Source organism: Heloderma suspectum, chromosome 1 (genome assembly GCF_057233095.1).
Source record: "Heloderma suspectum isolate Gila_16-S chromosome 1, 16-S_ref, whole genome shotgun sequence".
NCBI classification, from domain to species: Eukaryota; Metazoa; Chordata; class Lepidosauria; order Squamata; family Helodermatidae; genus Heloderma; species Heloderma suspectum.
The window spans coordinates 180,694,289-180,714,206 of NC_139458.1; the positions used below are offsets into that span (position 1 = coordinate 180,694,289).

Genomic DNA, 19,918 nt, shown 5'->3' on the forward strand with positions numbered 1-19,918 from the left:
GTGGGCAGAAAGTAGATCTCCAGACATTTTGGACTTCTACTCCCATCGTTCCTGACCACTGGCAATGGTGGCAGGGACTTCTGGGAGTTAAAAGTCCAAAACCTCTGGAGATCTACCTTCTGCCCACACCAGCTATAAGGTAGGATTGGCAAAGAGATAGTAACTGGCCCAAGTAAATTTCACAGTAGAGCAGGGAAATTAACCCAGGTCTCCCTCATCTAAATCCAACATTCTTAACCACTATATTGCACTGGCTGTTTGGAGTTTATTACACCACTGGTGTTTTTTGTAGGCCAGGTCCCGAGTATATTCAAGACCTGCTCCCCAAATCCAGGAATTTCCTGTCCTTTGACACCCTTGCTCATGCATTTGTTATGGTGGTTCCTTCTGCGTGGAACTTGATTCTCCCAAATATCTGCTATTGTTCCTCTCTCTTTACCCTTAAAAGGCACCTGGAATTATGTTTGTTCTTTCTCCATATGCTTTTCGGAATCTACTGTTGATTATGCTTTAGGCTGCAATCCTATACACACTTCCCTAGGGGTTAAATCCCATTGCACTGAATGGAGCTACTTCTGAGTAATGTATACAATTGGACTTAAATGTATTTCTTTTACCTTAAAAAACACTGATTTGATATCATTTATATTTACTTACTAAATATAAGTATTTATATTACTTTGTGTAATATGATGAGTAATTTTATTTTTTGTTAAAAGTGCACTGAGCTGTAGATGGGGTAGGCATAATACAAAGAAAACCTTACTAGCGGTATTATTAGAATTAATCCATCCAAGAACTTGAGAGATCCCAAGAGCCTTGTGCGCATGTATGTATGTATGTATGTGTGTGTGTGTGTGTGTGTATATATATATATATATATATATATTCCTGTCTATCTCTAAGGCCCTGGATGGCATACATAAATATTTACGATTTGACATTTTAAAATGGGAAAGCACAACATGTGCACCCTGCCGCCCAAATTACAGCTTTCCCTTAAATGTACTAGAAACATCCCCTAGGTAACTACGGCCTTTTGAAAACAACCCACCGAGCAGCTAGCAGCTGTGATGGACTCCATACTGGGAAGAGTGAACAAGCTTCCATCAGCCCTCGGGCTTTGGGCCAATGGGTGGCTGTTCCCCTCCCCTTTTGTACAAAACAGCGTTTAATAGAAGGATGACCCATGTTGGCCCTCTGGTTCTTGCACTACAGGGAAAAGATGAAAATGGGGCAAGTGCTCCTTTACATCATGATTCTTGAACCTCTTTCAGCCAGAGGGCCGAATTCCATTTTGGAGAAGCTCTCAGGGGCTGCATTCGAGCGGTGGATGGGGCTGAGGGCAAAAAGTGCAGGGCCAAAGGCAAAAGAGGTGTGCCAAAATACCAGCATATTTTAGCTTAAAGCTCTTACTGCCAGCAACCAAGTCTTTTTGAATGGGGAAAAGACTGCACACCAGCCAGGAAACCACTAAATGATCAGTAATTGGGGGAAGGGCTTGGCCATGTGGGAATCCACAGAGGGGGTTGGATTTGTCCCCAGGCAGGAGGTTCTGCACCCCTGCTTTACATCAAGCAATGGATCTCGGGAAGGGGTGGTGTTTGGTGTGGGGAAAAAGAATTCACTCTCTCCCTCTGATCCTGAACCAGCTCTAAACTCAGGCACTCTTTATCAGATATTTTGTTCACCACACTATACAGGCTGTGAGGATAACTACTCTACAGTTTAGTCACAAGGTGGCGCTGGATTTGGTTGTATCCAGCCAGTCAGTTGTTCCCTGTTGTTGTTCTGTTCTCGTTTAAGAATCTCTAAGCCAGCTTTCCCCAACCTAATGCCCTCCAGAGGCTTTGGGCTGCAACATTAAGGGTTGCTGACCATTGGCTATGCTGCCTGGGGTTGATGGGAGTTGAAATCCAAAAATTCTGGACGGCACCAAGCTGAGGAAGGCTGCTGTAAGCTTTCACGATGGAGGGACTATAGAGAACATGGTATGCAACATGGCCCCTACTTAGACAGCTATGATGACCCGGGTTAGATGTTACAGTAGCCATGGGGATCAAACAAGCATCATACAGGACTTGCAGCAATAGGGCAGAGGAAAGTTAACTGATTGCAGAAAGCATATAGTGTGGTAGTGGTGGTTCAAAAAAGGGCTTTCGATGACTTGAAGCAGGTAGGGCAGCAGGAAGTGACTGAGAGCAATACACTGTGGCCCAAGCAACTAACATGTATCACAGTGCAATCCTAAGCGAGTTACTCAGGCCCACTGAGCTTAATGGGGCTCACTCCCTCATAAGGTTAGGATTGCAGCCTCAATTGCAGCCCATCAGGCATAACAAACAGCAAAAATAAAATAAAATAAAAACCAAAGCAACGCTGGTCTCCCAATACAGGTGCTATTTGGTCACGCACATGAACCTTCAGTCCCAACAACAAATCCAATGAACATTTGCTTCTAGATTTTATTTCATGCTTACTAGAGTACAATGAAGGAAGTCATACCTGAATCACCACTCACATGGCTGATCTGTTCAAAGCTTTCACTCATGTCACTGACATTCGTATCTAGCAAAGTGACATCCGATTCTAGCAGACAAAATAGATAAACACAGGTCTAAATGTGTCACGATATAGTTATTTCAGCCTTAGATTAACACGCTCTGCACTTTGATATACCGTAACAGCCCCCTCCCCGCCACTCCTTAATCTTATTTCCAACAAAGCAAGTAAAGAGGAAATTTAAGTTGACACAACTGATGCAGAAACTACTACCTCTTAGGTGAAACAAGCAAAGCAAAACTGAAAACAATTCAGATGTTCACACTTGCACTTTCTTTGTACTTGCCATGTTGGCATTACTGGCTCTGAGAGCCTGGCTTGATACTTGGAACACAACCTTGAAAATCCTAACTATATGGACCTCCCCATATCACAGGGGTGGGCAACTAGTAGCGCTCCAGACGTTTTGGCCTACAACTTCCATGAGCCCTAGCCAGCATAGCCAGTGGTGAGGGATGCTGGGAACTGAAGGACAAAACATCTGGAGTGCCACACATTGCCCATCCCTGCCATATGACCAAGGCCTGATGCAGGGGTGGGCAACTTCAAGAGGGCTGGGGCCATTTTCGACTTTCACCATGGGCCAGAGTCCATGCAGTGCTATAGGGCACCCAAAAGAAAAAGTAGAAATTGCCATCTTGCTGCCAAATTTCATTGGCAAACCTCTCAAGAGAGTAAATTTAGCTTGTTTTCAAACTAAATGTAAGCCTTCTGGTGCTCCATAATGGCTTAGACCATAATCCTAAACTCATTTAATGGAAAGGAAGCCCTGTTGGACACAGTGGCACACACCTCTGAGCAGACATGCAGAGAACTGGGTTCTAAAGCAACTAGAATTTCTTAACAAGGAATAGGTATGTGTGAGGACAAAACCAGCTCTGCTTCTTCTCTGTCCTCTTACCCCACTGTCCTTTCCAGGACCTATAATCTCCTATAGCAAGCAGCACAACACAGGCAGAGTCTGATCCCAACACTAAATTCTGTATAAACTGGGGAGGCACCGGCGTGGTGGTGGTGGAGGGAAATGCAACAATATACTTTCCTCTTCCAGTACAGCAGAATACCAATTAGTAAAAGGTACGAATGGATCGAGGGATGGATTTTGTATTTTAGAAATATGGCACCAGTGGGGGGATTTCCTCCCAATGCAAAGCACATTTAGCGGAGGGTTCTTCTTCAGGACAGCAGCAAGGAAGAAACGGGTTAAACTCCCCCTCCGCGTCAGTGGCAATGCTGATAATGGCATGGGGCCCTCCCATGCCATTTGCATTTTTAAAACAGGCAAGGCGGATGCAAAGGCGGATGCAAAGACACATTTAATGTCGCATCTTGCTTGGCCCTCAGTGTGAACAGCAATAGAGGCTCTGCCAGAGCTCTCACCTATATGCGTCTCAGCTGCTCGCTCCCATTCTCCTGTATTGTTCATCTGTGCTTGTGCCGGAGAGTGAACACCTCAGGTGCATAATGAAAAGGTCCACCGAGCCCCTTTTCCTGTGCATCAAGCTTGAGATACAGCGACCACTTTGCATAACCGTGCGTGTAAAGGGCTTAAAACAGGGGTGTCAAACCTCTTTCAGCTCAAGGGCCAGATTCTGTTTCAGAGAAGCTCTCAGGTCCACATTCCGGTGGTGGGCAGGGGCAACGGTGAAAGAAGTAAGGCCAAACTACCCCGCATCCCAGCACGTTTTAGCTTAGCGCTCTTACTGACAGTAAGCAAGCCTTAGGAGAGGCATTTCAGCCTTTTAGAATGGCAGGGGGAAGGGGGAATGTGCAAAAGCTGGGAAACCACCAAACAACTGGCAGTAAAGGGAAAGGGGCCATGGCCTTCCGGGGAACCCCCGAGGGCCAGATTTGATCCAGATCTGGCCCAAGGGCTTAAAATCAGGACCTATGTTAGGGGCCAGATGGGAAGACTTTGAGGACTGAATTTGGCTCCCAGGCCCTCTGTTTGCCTATCCCTATTGTACCCTCATTGTTCCGAATATGCTCTCTGATCATGCAAAATGGCTCTCCCTCTCTCTATTCTGATGAAAGGCCTTTCACCACTGGAAATTACTCCAGGCCACTGGAATTTATATCACACACCTACCTAGGTGGGTGGTGGGAGTGGAAAGCATTTTGCAGTGGAGAGGAAAGAAACAAACTACTGTAAGTTTGAAGCTTGAAAGGTTGCCAACGGGTTTCCAGATAGCGGAAAAGGTTTGAGGTCACAGCCTTCCTCAACTTGGGGCCCTCAAGATGTGTTGGGCTATACCTCCCATGCTTGCTGGGGAGGATGGAAATTGTAGTCCAACACATCTGGAGGGCCCCAGGTTGGGGAAGGCTGTTCTAGGATATTAGGCAGCTGGACTGACTGCTGTGGGATTAACACTTACTTGTATGGGTGCTTGCTCCCCATTTGTTGAACTTTGGAGAATTGCAAATAAGTAGTTTATTACTAACTGCACCAGAAGTCTCATTATTAAGAGGAGAACTATGGAACTTCCCACCACTTAGGCAGTGGAGAATGCAAAGCAAAAGGTGATTCATCCAGCTTTAATTACAGGAAAGGAAAAAGGAAAGGTTCCTCCTGTGCAAGCACCGGGTCATTACTGACCCCTAGAGGAACGCTGCTTGCGCTGGCGTTTTCGTGGCAGACTATAGCGGGGTGGTTTGCCATTGCCTTCCCCAGTCGTGACTACCTTTCCCCCAGCAAGCTGGGTACTCATTTTACCGACCTCGGAAGGATGGAGGGCTACCCGAGCCCCAGCTTCCGCTGGGATCGAACTCAGGTCGTGGGGAGAGTTTCGGTTGCAATACTGCTGCCTACCACTCTGCGCCACACGAGGCTCTTTAATTACAGGACTACATTTATTTCACTGTGAAGTGCTCCCTCTGCTGGCAAAAAGTAAACATGTTTTTCTCCCAAGAATATGCATCACAGTCCTATTCTGAATCATGGCCAGGTGTTCAAAGCACGCTTCGAAAACTTAAAGGGAGATTAATTTCATCTATTAGACAGAGGAAGCAAATCCTCAAGTCACCTGCTCCAGAGAAGTGCTGAGGGAGATGAGCTTATTTTGATAATGTATTTTACAGAAGAACCAAATCCTCAAATCACTGGCTCCAGAGATATGATGAAATATAACATCAATTTCAGTGAACTCATGCACTGGCTAAGCAATGAAATCTCCAGTTCAAATCTCCAGTCCCCTTAGCAAACTAACAGTGTTACTTAGCAAACTAACAGTGTTAGATACACCAGTGGTCTCCAAACTGGGATGCACGCACCCTATGGGGTGCGCAAGACGATCCATTGGGGCATGCAAGCTACCTGATAATTGAGCAGCCTCCTGCTGCCCTGACGAGCTGCCACTGTGTGCAACGATGGTGGTGGCAGAGGCTAGTATGGGACAGGAGCCGAGAGGGAAGCTCCGTGGCATTTCTCTCTCTGCTCCAGCCCTACCCTGGCTCTGCTTCGGCCGCCGAGAGCAACTGCACCAGGCATGGCAGAGGAAGCCGGAAGCAGCGGCCATCCTGCCAAAGGAGTGCAGGAAGGAGATTAACCCTTCCCGCTCTCCTTAGCAGAATGAAGCCGAGAAGAAAGTGTGTGTTATGGAAGCTACGACAGCAATTAAACCAAGTATCGAAATAAACTGAACTGAGAACCAGAACTTCAAATCGCTGTATCATAAAGTGTTAAACCCAGATTTTCAAAAATAATGAAGCATATGCAATCAGAGTGCTCTCACTAAAAATGTTATCAATAATAATATGCTTTTAGTGAGAGCAAAAAGGTTTTCTGTACTGTTAATAAATACAATAAAAATATTTTAAAAATATTGTTTATTTCACCTTTATCTCATCCTTTTAAAATTTCTAGTTTGTGTATGTTTGATAATGTACATAATATACATATATTGGGGGTGCATGCTCAAATTTTTTTTTACTGATAGGGGTGTGTGATCAAAAAAGTTTGGAGGCCACTGCCATACACATCTACTGGAAAGTAAGCCCCATGGAGTTCAATGGTGCATACTCCCAGATAAGTGTGTACAGGATTGCAGCCGAGGTGGTTATAGGCAAATAACACCCTCTCAGCCCTGCATCCACAATGAGAGGTTAATACAGCTGACCTGCCTTACAGGTTGGTGTAGGGATTCAAGCAAGAGAATGTATGCAAATCACTCTGAATGCTTACAGTGCTATAGAAATACATAGTATATTATTTCAGAATTAGTATTTTGAGGATAGGAGCTTTCATGTCTTCTGCCTGATAAGTCCTGTGTGCTGCTGCAGCAAAGGCTTTAAATATCCTACGTTCTCATTTTGATTCAGACTCGGCCAAAACAGCAACAGCCGCACACAAGGGAGAGATACAGCAGTGAGAAAAAGTTTGTGAACCCTAATGATAATTATGGGAATTCCACAGTTTTACCATGATAGCCTTTGTGAATCAAAACCAGTCCTTTTTAAAATATCCAACAGGGTTTATATTAATTCCATGTCTTAGGCAAACAATGAGTACTTAAGAGTCAGGGTATGTGCAAAACTAAGTGAACCCCTGGTTTCATCAGCTCAATTAAAGGGAATAATTGGAATCAGGTGTTTAAGTAATTAGGTAGATCTAATTACCTAATTAGATAATTACAGGGGTAATTAGTAATTACAGGGGTGATTTTGGGAGGCCCCACCCTATAAGAAGATCAGAAACTTTGTGAGTTTTGTCTTCACCACAGGGTTGTGTGGAAACATATCATAGCACAACTGAAACTGTGAGATGAAGCTGAACCGAAAGTGGGTCACGCAACAAGACAATGACCCTAAGCATACAAGCAGATCTACAAAAGAATCACTGCTTAAGAAGAAATTCTGTGTTTTAGAATGGCCTAGTCAAAATCCAGACCTAAACCCCATAAAATGCCGTGGCAGGACTTGAAGCGAGTTGTTCATGCAAGGAAGCCCTCAAATGTCACCGAGTTGAAGCAGTTCTGTAAGGAGGAATGGGCCAAAATTCCTCTCAACCAATGTGAGAGACTGACCAACAATTACAGGAAATGCTTACTTGGAAGTCATTGCTGCTCAATACCAGGTACTGCATCTAAAGGTTCAGATACTTTTCCACACATGGATACTGAATGCTGAATCAGTTGTGGATAAATAAATGTTGAAAAAGCATTATGTTTATGTATCATTTGTTTAATTGGGTTATCTATGGTTCTTTATCTAGGATTATGGAGTTAGATTAAGATCTAATAACATTTTAGGTTGGAAATATGTGACAATTCTAAATGATTCACAAAAATTTTCTCACCAGACTGACATCTGAGGTTTGAAGAAGTACAACAAATCTGTATGGAGGAAAAACCTTAAGGGGAGGGAGCCCAGTGAGAACTGAGTGTGCCCAGTGGTCATGAAATGATGACTGGCTGTTGGGGGGCAGGGGAGAATGTAAACTGTGTGAGAGGAGGGCACCGATGACTGAATGAACTTCCTGACATGAAAATCCCCTAGAAATCCAAGTCTCCACTTGTCATTTGTACGCTTGACTGGAGGGCTGTATCAAAATGCCTGCCCCAACTTGTCAGTCCAATCTGAAAGTGGCGATCTGGGGCAGCTGTTTCCATTTTGTTTGTTGTGTGCATGCTTGTGTGCGGGGGATGTTTGCTCCAGTGTTTCATTGTTTTCCCTCTTTAACTTTAAAATGCCTTTTCTTTTCATTTAACTATATTTAAAAGCTGCCAGCTTCATCAGCAGCTTCTGTGGCAGCAGCCAGATCTCAGTTCAGATTTTGCTCTGCTCCTGCTGGCACCCTGGTAGAGACATCAGCTTGTAAACAGTTAAATGAAAGACAGCAAGAAAAAAATTTAAACAATGAAAGAAAGGTAAAACTTCTGGAAGGGGGGGAAGACAGGAAATTGCCTTTGTTGCTGCTTTCATGGTAAGTATCCCCTCCACTTGAAATGTTTTCCCCCCAAATCATGGCACCTGTTGGGAGGGGGATAAAATGGCCCCCAGAATCAGGCAGTTCAACTGATTTTGAGGCGGTTTACTACAGCTCTAGTTGAATCAATTATGTGAAAAGATTTGTAAAACATATGGGCAGATATATCACCTGAAATGGCTGAGGCCTCTCCAAATGATTCTTCTGAGGCATTCTCCTCACCGGCCAAGTTGCGCTCCAAGTCAGCACCCTGCTCCAGATCCTCCACAATCCCAGAAGTAAGGGGCTCTTCAGTTGGCACAATCTCATCTGCAGAGATCCCATTTACACAAGGTTCTGTTCACACAAAATAAAAAGTTACAATCCATAAAAAGAGTATCTTCTTTTAGACCAGACTTGAGCTTCCATGTGTAGGCGAAGAAAATAGAAAATGCAGTGACACGCTTAGTTATGCAGGTCAATAAACTGTATGACAGATCAGGGGTGGAGAACGACTGGCCCTCCAGATGTTGCTGGATGGTAACTCAAATCAGCCCTAGCCAGCATAGCCAATAGTGAGGGATAATGGGGGTTGCAGTCCCACAACATCTGGAGGGCCACATGTCACCCATCCTTGAAATAGATGAGTGTCACCGCTGAATGTAAGTTGGAGAAGGAGACATTCTTTAAGGACCAAACCAGATGAGAATTGAAGACCTGTAGCCAGATCTTCCATGTCTTACCGCATCTCCTTGTTTATAAGTGTCTAATAATGCATATATGCATGAATGACATGTCTCAAGGATCTTTAACCATGAAGCAGCAGGATTCAGGGTGCCCAATTTTACAAAAATAGGAGCATATACATAGGCAGCATTCAAATGGAACTAGCAGCTATTTAGTTCTCAATGGAGAAGTCTAGGGATACAGAGAAGACAGACAGTGACTGGGTTTGCAAGAGATGATAAGCCATGGTGGGTTGTGAGCCTTGTTAGTGTCAGCAGGGCTTACCATGATGTGCAAACCTGGCATGGACAATTCAGCATGGTTTGTTAACCACACACAAGCTAGCTGAAAACATATGGCTTGTATTAGGGTTGTTGAGGGTGGCTTGTCTTGACGTCTGAACCTGGCACTGTAGCTTGTCCCAAGTGACTACAGAGCCACTTAGCAAGAAGGCAAAAAAACCTGTGCCACTCTTTGCAATCTCGCCACTTGAGCCTCCAGCCTCCCTCGCAAGTGAAGTCTGCCCCCTCTCCACTCCGATTACTACCCCCTTTTCAGAGAACTTACTTCGTTCACCACCTTTTTTAAAAAAAACTTTTCGGTGCTTCAGAAATACACAAATGGGATCTTTAAAAAACAAGCAAACAAAAAAATTTCCCATTCTTTCACAAGTGCACAGATTTGCCTGTCTGCTATGTGTAGTGTCACCTTGTCAATTTCTTTTATGTTACAGCTGTCCAGGGAAGCGCCAAAGTGCAGTAGGTAATGACCTAGGAAACTGGCAAGGTGAGACTGCACATAGGCTAATCTGCGCATACCTGCAGAGGACTGGGAGGTAAATATTACTAAGAGAAAGTACAAAACCATTTGCACAATTCAGAAGCACCAAAAAAGAAAGAAAAGGGAGAAATAATTGCTCCCAAGAGGAGTACCAAAGTGGAGGGGGTGGGGGAGGTTAGTAACTCCCATTTGGAAATGTTATCCTCTTGCTATTTTGCCTTGAATTGGCAGCGTCCTCCCCTCATTCAACACGTTCCTGAGTCCTGATGAAGTTGACAAATGGGAGTTATTGCCCCACCCATCATGGCTCCTTTTAGGAGCAATTACTGTTGGGTTTAGTGCACTTCAGTGAATTTGCACAAATCTCCCTGACTCTCTCCATCCCATTCAGCTATCCTCTAAAGTTCTTTTTTTTAAAAAGTTTGAGAAGATTTGCGCAATTTTAAAAGCTGGGCAGGAAGTAGAAGAAAGATTTGTGAAAATTTAAAGGCTTGGTGCAGGGGGCTGAGGACACTGGGATGAGGGATGAGTGGTGGTGGTGGAATAATTCCCATTTGTTGATTTCATTGGAACTCAAGGAAGTGTCGAAAGGGGGAGGACACAGGTAAGCGTCATTTCAAGGCATAACAGTGAGAGAATAACATTGTCAAATGGGAGTTATTGCCCCCCTCCCCCTGGTGCTCTGTTTCAGAACTATTACTTCTCTCGCCCCTCCCCGTTCTTTTTTGGTGCTTCTGAATTGCGCAAATGGGTTCATACTTTCTCTTGGTATTATTTTTACCCCCAGTCCTTTACAAGTGCGCACAGATTAGCCTATGTGCAGCCATGCTTTGTCGATTTCCTAGTACATTACTGCACTCCCCTTGACAGCTGTAACATACAAGGAAATTGTCAGGGCGAAGCCACACATAGTGGACAGGCAAATCTGCGCTCTTGGGCACTTGCGAAAGACTGGGAAACAAGAACAACAACAACAACAACAATAACGATCCCATTTGCTTTCTTCTGAAGCATTAGAGAAAAAACGGTGACAAATAAAGTAAATGCTCCGAAAAGGAGTAATGATCGGAGTGGGGCTGGGAAAGTTTCTTGCTGTGTGGATGTGGATACAAGACAGGCTGCCACATGAAGGACACTGGGATATGTTTAGGGAGCTAGCTGGATGGCTGAGGGGGAAAGAACCCACGCCACGCCACCGCATGCCCAATCATCTGTTGGGAGTAACATGGATTGGCAAGCAAACAACCAACCCACGGTGGCTTCTTCTCTAGCGTGGCTTAGCATGCCGTGTGAACCAGCCCAGTGGCAAGTAAGGGGTCTAGATGGGAGGAAGAGAGGTTGTTCCAAATACGAGCACAAGGGGTTAGATAGACATGTTGGAGGTTTAACTGGGATGGCAATTGGGACCTGAATGCGGATAACTTGACCAATACCGACATGGGTAAACACTGTTAAGTGTCAGTGTGATGAGAAGGAAAGCAAAATTACAGGAAGACAACAGATTGTGAATGTCTTTAGTGGCGGCGGCAGTGCTTTGGCCTGGAGCTCTCCCTCCTGAGGCCTCTGCATGCCAATCAGGGTGTGCTTTGAATGGCTCGGTTGGGTTATTATATTGAGCTTTGTTGAAGATACATGTCAGTTAGTACACTGAGCATTAGGGGAAACTATTAACAGTTTATACAGTAGTTTACACTATTAACACAAGGGGGGAAATGGACCAAACAAATAAATAAACCAATGGCAAAACACAAATGTCTCTGGTGAACAGTCCCATGCATAGGTATGTAGCTGAATTTGACCCTTTCTCCTATGCTATTATCTCGATGAGAACCTCCCCCCTTCCCACAACTCGAAAGTTGCGATTTGCCCAGTTAGGGAAAACTCCTAGGTACGTGCATTTTGTGAACGTCAGTAGATGGAATTGTAATGTTGGTACACAATCATTCCCCTTATGGTTAAAACTCTCTCTAACAGTGCAATCCTGTACATGCTTACTAAGAAGTAAATCCTCCTGGGCTCAATGGAGTTCACTGCCAGGTAAGTAGATATAGGATTGCAGCCTGTCAGTTGACCATTCAGCTGTGATGGGGTGGCTTGTCTCTAGGTTTCTGTAGATTCTAACAAATAGATGTTTGGTGGAATGCCCACTTATTCCCACTTTCCAGGCTCCACAACTGTGTCCTTCCACACGAACACAACCAGAGACGGACAGCAATTCATGTGGACACACTTTCCCCTTCCACCTGGCTTTTATGTTCCCCTGTCTTCTTACTGGCTGTTTTTCTCACCTGCTTCTTCCACTCATTCATTTGATTCTTAGTTCACTCTGACTCATCATCTACCTTTGCATCTAGCTTATCCTACTTGCTTCCAATGCCCCATTCATTGTCTTTTCCTGTTTTCCCATCAGCCTGGCAGCTATTTGCAGTTGGGAGGGAGCAATCTCTAGGATTTGAAACTTTTGACAGTGGGCGGTATAACTGAGCCCTGCTGCTTATGGGCAGCCATGATCAGAGATGGCAGCAATAGGTTAGTGTTGGGAAAACAGAAGGCATTTAATAGCCTTGATACAAACGAAGGGTGGTGGTTGTGCAGCCAGAAAAAATGCAAACAGAAGACAACACAGGGTACAGATACTCTTCAGAACAATGACGTGTGTGAAAAGAACTGTAATCCAAAATAGCTGCTTATTTTACAGGACAAAACTAACAATGGCTACTCAGAAATGTCCGACTGAGTTTAATAGGACTTATTCCCATATAAGTCTGTATAGAACTGCAACCTTAATATCCTTTCCTGTCAACATTTAAGCATACACAATTCCTAACGCAGTTTTGTTTTCCCTTAGGTTGCAATCTAATACCCAGTTACATGCCTCATGGGAGGGGGCATATCTCAGTGGCAGGGCACATACTTTGCATGCGGAAGGTCCCAGGTTTGATTCCCAGCATCTCCAAGTAACGCGGGAAAAATCCGCCTGAAACCCTGGTGAATCATAGAATAGTGGGGCTGGAAGGGGCCTACAAGGCCATCGAGTCCAACCCCCTGCTCAGTGCAGGAATCCAGGTCAGAGCATCAAGGCACTGCCAGTCAGTGTTGACAGAACCGGGCTAGATGGTCCAATGGTCCGACTCGGTATGAGGCAGCTTCCTATGTTCCTATATGCCAATGAACTCAGTGGGAGTTACTTCCAAGTAGACATGCACTAGGATTACACTATTAATGTGCGAACATTTGTCAAGGAACGATCAAGTTTCAAAAATCCTGAACTCATAGTTACCATTTTCCTCGCCCCTTAGTTCAGCTGTAACATTTGCATGCCCAGCTTCAGACAGTGCTTCCAGAAATGGCGACAACCACAGTTTCTTTTGTATTACTCTGCATAATAATTCCCTCACTGCTTCTGCATTCCCCCGAGCATCTTCCACAGCTTTAATCTGGTTAAAAGGAGAAAAGCAGGGTGGGTGGGGGGAACAGAGTCTGACATTTTGCGATGCAGATAAAATATGTTGCTTTCTTTTCCTATGATCAAATATCAGATTAAAATTCTTTCCATGGGGGATGGAGTATCCATACAAATGATTTGTGTTCACCAAATTATGTGTTATTTCTCATACCTCCTAGAAATGTGAGACTGATGGATGATACCTCAAACAGGGCCTTTTCTGTAGCAGCACCTCAGTTGTGGAACTCTCTCCTGAGTGAGGTTAAGCTAGCCTTCTCTTTATTGTCCTTTACATCAGGCAGAACCTAGATTTCCAGATGGGGAAAATCCTGAATGCCCCCAGGGAAACATAGGCTTCTACCTGTCCACAGGGAAAACCCGAATACCCATAGGGAAACACAGGGCATCTCTACACCAGCCTAAAGTCCTGCATTTAAAATGGGGCTTTCTGGGGTTTTAAATGCAGAATTTCGAAGACTCCCTTTTTTCACCCACCTCCTTTCCCCCTTCCCCCTCTCTGAGTCTTCCATTATCTTTCATTGATCTCGCTCCTCTTCTTGCCGCTTTACAGCCCACAAACTTCCATGAAGGAGCAATCTCAATTGCAGGATAAAAGCTCCGTGTGAAGAAAGCCACAGGCTTCTACCTGTCCAGACAGATGCGCATAGGGACACGTAGGCGTCTACTTGCCCAGAGGGAAACATGGCTTTCTGCTTGCCCATAGAGAAATCCTGAATGCCCATAGGGAAACATAGGCTTCTACCTGCCCATGGGGATGGCGAGAGGCATGCAAAGGATGTGCCCAACTCGAGTGGCCCTAGGAGGAGCAGCCATCGCCTGCATGGCTGCAGGCAGCCTCCCTCAGCAGAGAAAGGCAACACGGGCAAGGGTGGGGCGATGTAAGTGGACACGCCGCCTGCCAGCAGCAGCATGGCCACACCCACTCATCCAGCCTACGGTGGGCGGCAATTTGCCCTCGCTCCACCATTCCACTTCTGCACCCCTCCAAATGCTTTGGCCTGCCGCTCCCATCAGCCTTAGCCACCACAGCCAATGGCGAGGGATGATGGGAATTGTAGGCCCAAACATCTGGAGAATCACGCTCCTGATGCAGTACAGCCAAATGCCATCTCCCTGTCGGGGCGGGGAGGTTCGGATCTCTGGCGGAAACCGCGCGCCTACCTGCTCCACGTCCCCGTCCTCCAAGAGGCGCCGCTGCCGACACGCCAGGGCCACCTGCACGGCCCTCAGCACCCCCACTAGGTGGCCCATGAACAGGTCCACCAGCGTCTTGCCCAGGTCGTTGACCGCCTCCAGGGAAGGCGAGGGCAGCGCGCTCAGGCTGGGGTCCACGTAGCTGGCGGCTTCGAAGCCGCCTTGCGCCAGCGCCTGGCAGAATTCCTGGCACAAGCCCGGCGGGCGGGCGCGCGCGTCCTCCAGGAGGCGCAGAAGCAGCTCCGCGCCCTCGACGTCCCCCTTGTCCCGCACGGCCGCTCGGAGGCGATCTTTCTGCTCGTAGCCCAGGGTGGGCATGAAGTCCAGCACTCGGATCACCCGCATGTTCTTCTTGATCCTGGACCTGAAGCAAGAAATCAGGGAGAGGACGGCCTCGTCGCGGGATGGCCTCGGCGCCGCCGCTTCCATTCCGTTGCCGACGGGGCCCTTCCTGCCTTCACGCACGCAGGCTGCCGGCGATCGCTCGAGGCGATCTGGTCGTGCTTCTCTTCCTCTCTCGCCGCAGCGCCTTGTCGCCGCGTGAAGAAGGCGGTCGCTGCGCGTCCTTTCCAAAAACACAACTCCCAAATCGGTCTCTCCCGTCGCGGCTAAAAGTTTCCTCGCGCAGGACGCTGGAGCACCGCAGCGCGCTCCGCCTCTCGATTTCCTCGTCTGCACTGAGCGGCCGGGTTTCGCGGGGCGTTTCTTACAGGACAGCAGTTTCAGTTTCTATTCCCGCCGGGCGCTCGGTTTCCGAACGTCGAGCGCTGCTGAGCCGGTTCGTCTCGAGTTGCTGGGCGCCGCCGCCTTTCCCTACGAGCGGATTCCGCTTTGCCACGTTCACACAGCCCAGAGGAAATCGGTTTCATGTTCCGGCTTGACGCTTTTTGTTTTGTACACAAAAATGACACATCGTCTTGTGGCATCTTAAAGACTCGACAACTTTCTATTTGCAAAAGCTTTTGTGGACTATAGCCCACTGCATCAGATGCATGAGTATTATGGGGAGTTTCAGGCTTATATCCAGTATTGGGGTCAGTGGGAGAATTATAAACAGTGAGATCAGAAAGAAATTAAATGCAAAAAGTGACAGTCACGTCAATAATGTGATTTCCCTACCACCGCATACACTGTTTATAAATCTGAAACTCTCCATAATATTCCATGCATCTAATAAAGTGGGCTATAGTCCACAAAAGCTTATGCCAGAATAAATGTGTTAGTCTTAAAGGTCCCACAAGAGTCTTAGTTGTTGTCTTTTAGGGCGTTTTCACTCACGATGGCAGAAATCCCATGCACACTTACTTCGAAGTAAGCCCCATTGGGCAAAGTGAGGCTGACTTCTGAGTAAATGTGCTTCAGGTCTGGGCAATGTGGTGCCATAGAGGCAGGACTTTGTGGGACAAAGCCAGTGTCCTGCTCAGCAGAATGAGGTGGAGTCCCCGCTACACAGTAGGGCTGGCTCATTTCATTTTGAAGAAAGTGAAGTAAAATTACCTAACTGCACCATTGGATCTGGATGTAAGAGTACTTTTTATATTCCCTGCCTTTGATTCAAGTGTAATAGCATGTGCATAGAATTTTAGTGGCAAGTGCAAATGATTTTATCTAAGCAGCAGGCTTTTGTGGGCAGAGCCTGCCCAAGACATTTTGCTGCCTTAGGTGCCCCCTCCCATTCTGAAGCTGACTAGACTGGCAGTTGAACCTTATCTGAAGGACTTCCTAAACCTGGATGAGCCTGCCCAAGTGTTAAGATCAACATAGAATCATAGAATAGTGGGGTTGGAAGGGGCCTACAAGGCCATCGAGTCCAACCCCTGCTCATTGCAGGAATCCAAGTCAGAGCATCCCTGAAAGATGGCTGTCCAGCCTCGTCTGGAACGCCTCCAGTCTGGGAGAGCCCACTACCTCCCTAGGTAAATGGTTCCATCGTCATATTGCTCTAACAGTCAGGAAGTTTTTCCTGATGTTCAGCCAGTATCTGGCTTCCTGTAACTTGAGCCCATTATTCCGAGTTCTGCACTCTGGGATGATCGAGAAGTGATCCTGGCCTTCCTCTCTGTGACAACCTTTCAAGTACTTGAAGAGCGCTATCTCCCCTCAGTCTTCTCTTCTCAAGGCTAAACATGCCCAGTTCTTTCAGTCTCTCTTCATAGGGCTTTGTTTCCAGTCCCCTGATCATCTTTGTTGCCCTCCTCTGAACCCTCTCCAGTTTGTCTGCATCCTTCTTAAAGTGTGGTGCCCAGAACTGGACCCAGTACTCCAGATGAGGCCTAACCAGTGCTGAGTAGAGGGGAACTAGTACTTCCCGGGATTTGGAAGCTACGCTTCTATTAATGCAGCCCAAAATGGCATTGACCTTTTCTGCAGCCACATCACATGGTTGGCTCATATTCAGCTTGTGATCGACAACAATTCCACGATCCTTCTCACTTGTAGTGTTGTTGAGCCACGTATCCCCGATCTTGTAACTGTGCATTTGGTTTCTTTTTCCTAGGTGCAGAACTTGGCAGTTATCCCTATTAAATGTCATTCTGTTGTTTTCTGCCCAGCGCTCCAGTCTATGCAGATCACTTTGAATTTTGTTTCTGTCTTCCAAAGTATTCGCTATCCTGCCCAATTTTGTGTCATCTGCAAATTTGATCAGCATTCCCTGCACCTCCTCCTCCAAGTCATTAATCAAAATGTTGAAGAGCACTGGGCCCAGGACTGAGCCCTGCGGTACCCCACTCGTTACCTCTCCCCAGTTTGAGAAGTTCCCATTGATAAGCACTCTTTGAGTTCGATTCTGTAGGCAACTGTGGATCCACCGGATCGTTGTTTCATCTAGCCCACTTTGAGCTAGTTTGCTCATCAGGATATCATGAGGCACTTTGTCGAAAGCTTTGCTGAAGTTGAGGTATATGATGGTCAGCATTCCCATGGTCCACAAGGGAGGTTACTTGATCAAAAAATGAGATCAGATTCTTCTGGCAGGACTTGTTCTTGACAAATCCACATCAGAGGCCCTACTCTCTGGCTGACTAGTAAGAGCCACTATGCTGGAAGGTACTAGGGATAGGCCTTCTCAATGGTGGCTCCGTACACTGGGAACTCCCTCCCCAGGAGATATGCACGGCCGGGTGCCCCATTTTGAAATTCCTTTCTGATATAAGTTTTCCTGGAGCCAACATTGTTATCTTTTTGGTGCTAGGCAAAGATGATTTTATTCTTGAAGACTTGTTAATGTATTTTGCATTTTTAACATGTTTTGTGTACTTTATCTTGTTTATTTAATAAATAAAATACAAGTATGTGCAGTTAATCTTGTTAGTATTATACCCATATTTTTATGAGGCACCTTGTCTACTTTGGTTGAAAAGACAGGGTGAATAATACCAATACACCGAGCAGTTTTCTTGTTTTTGTTTGCTATGTTGCTCTCTTTAGCAATAATTCCCAAACCACATCCCAATGCAGTCACTGATGAAGCTGAAGCCTCCAGATCTACTTAGTCAAACAGTCACAGGGGCACTGCGCAGTCCCCAAGGTCTCAAGGGCCGCAATTCTCACACTCACTTTTTTATATGGTAAACTTACCACTACAAGGGCCTTTTTAATGAGTTAATCAGTTAATTACATTTTTATCCTACCCTTCCTCCAATGGGCTCAGGAAGCATGTCTTTTGAATGTGCCTGATGAGAAGCATTTTTTTTTACTTGGTCCTAATAAAGAAGACTGAAGAATAAAACTTTTTAGCATGAGGCTGCACGTGGGGGATAGAAGACGTTTTTGGTTCAAAAGGTCTATCTATATAACATATCAGTGGCAGGGCACCTGCTTTGCATGCAAAGGATCTTTTAGTATCTCCAGGTAGGGCTGGAAAAGACTCCCATCTGAGATGCTGGAGAAACCAGCAGCCCCCAACCCTTTGGGATCAGTGGGCACAATTAAAATTTCATTGTGGTTGCTCTCACAAAATAGTCCCTATGGGGGGACAGGCTTGCCTGTTCATAAAATGGCTGCCATAGTGGGTGCGGCCAGTTACAAAATACTTATTTCCCAGAAGGCAACTGGTGAGACTAAAAGAAAAGTACCAGCCCAAGAACCTAAGTACAAGACAAAGGTGGAGTGGTAAGCTCCCCAAAATAAAAACTTTTGAACCCAAATAAAAATGTCACTGGAGGGCAGAACTTCACTTTGCAGCATACCAGCCTCCCAACTTGGTGTACACACACACACACACACACACACACACAAACATCTTAAAAAATTTAAAATCAGGAGGGGCAGGGAGCCTGGTGGGCACAGGCATTACATTGGAGACCCCAGGAGTAGACAATACTGAGGTAGATGGACCAATACTGACTCAGTATAAGGCAGCTTCCTAGAGGAAGGCTGGGGTGCGGCACTGGTTCTGCGAAGCTCTATTGGCTCTAGGAGTCCAGACAAGATGGCCCCAGTAGGTCCCCCTGTCGGGGCAGGGGGATGAACCCATCTCTCCTCACCTTCATTGCTGCTGACCACTTGCTTCTCAGGGAAACAGCTTCATTGAATTCTCAAGTTCAGGGTTACAGCTCCAAGTCCACATCGCCATCTTTAGTGATGATATTACACCCCCTGTCGGGAGATAGCTGGAAAGCGTGCCAGAGGTGAGAGCAGCTGCTCTTCCTCGTCACTGCCATCACGGCTCACATGTTTTCCTCTGGGCCAAAGAGTGAGCGAGCAAGTGGAAAGCAATAGCACATGTGACTTTAATGTGTTCATTTTATTATTGTTTTTAATTATGATTTTAAAATATGTTTTTATTTTAACACTATTACGAGGGTACACTTTTTATTACCTAATATATTGCAAACAGGTAAGGACCGACTCATGACAAGAACAGGGGTACAGTTTGTAAGGAGAGAAACAAACACTAGTGGCTGGCATTCCTTCACTTCCACAAAGACAAGTCAGCCCCTAGACTTGTGAGACTGTGAGACAGTGTCAATCAAATATGCCAAGGTCAGAAACATCCTGCAGAAGTGTGGCTTATCGTTTGTCTAAGGGAGAAAGGGGGCCACTTTGGTGAATACCAATGCAGGTTTCTGGCCTTCCATTTGTGTCACCTTTCCATTGAAAACTATGCCTTTTGTTTGAAGGAGGGCCCACTTTCACCTTGGACTGCTGAAGATTTAAATTAGACTTACAATCACCAATGTAATGTGTCACTTGGTTTAAATTAACCAGAATTGGGTGTGTGTGTGTCCCATTCTGACTCCTAAAAAGGAAGCCAGGCACTGATCATGAAAACTATACTTCACAGG

General features: G+C 45.9%; 1 protein-coding gene across 4 annotated transcripts in view; it reads right to left on the bottom strand.

Moving 5' to 3' along the window:
• IFIH1 (interferon induced with helicase C domain 1) overlaps nt 1-15,309 on the bottom strand; it is a 57,891-nt gene extending 42,582 nt beyond the window's left edge. For 2 of the 4 annotated variants that reach the window (XM_084811751.1, XM_084811742.1), the window contains exons 1-4: nt 14,598-15,309; nt 13,251-13,407; nt 8,657-8,821; nt 2,506-2,589 (exon numbers count right to left, since the gene is read on the bottom strand). In XM_084811751.1, coding sequence (XP_084667877.1) covers nt 2,506-2,589; nt 8,657-8,821; nt 13,251-13,407; nt 14,598-15,059 — 868 coding nt within the window. In that variant the 5' untranslated portion in view covers nt 15,060-15,309. The remainder of the gene's footprint in view (nt 1-2,505; nt 2,590-8,656; nt 8,822-13,250; nt 13,408-14,597) is intronic. The other 2 variants (XM_084811767.1, XM_084811759.1) reach the window with 1 other exon arrangement.
• Nucleotides 15,310-19,918: the final 4,609 nt, after the last annotated feature.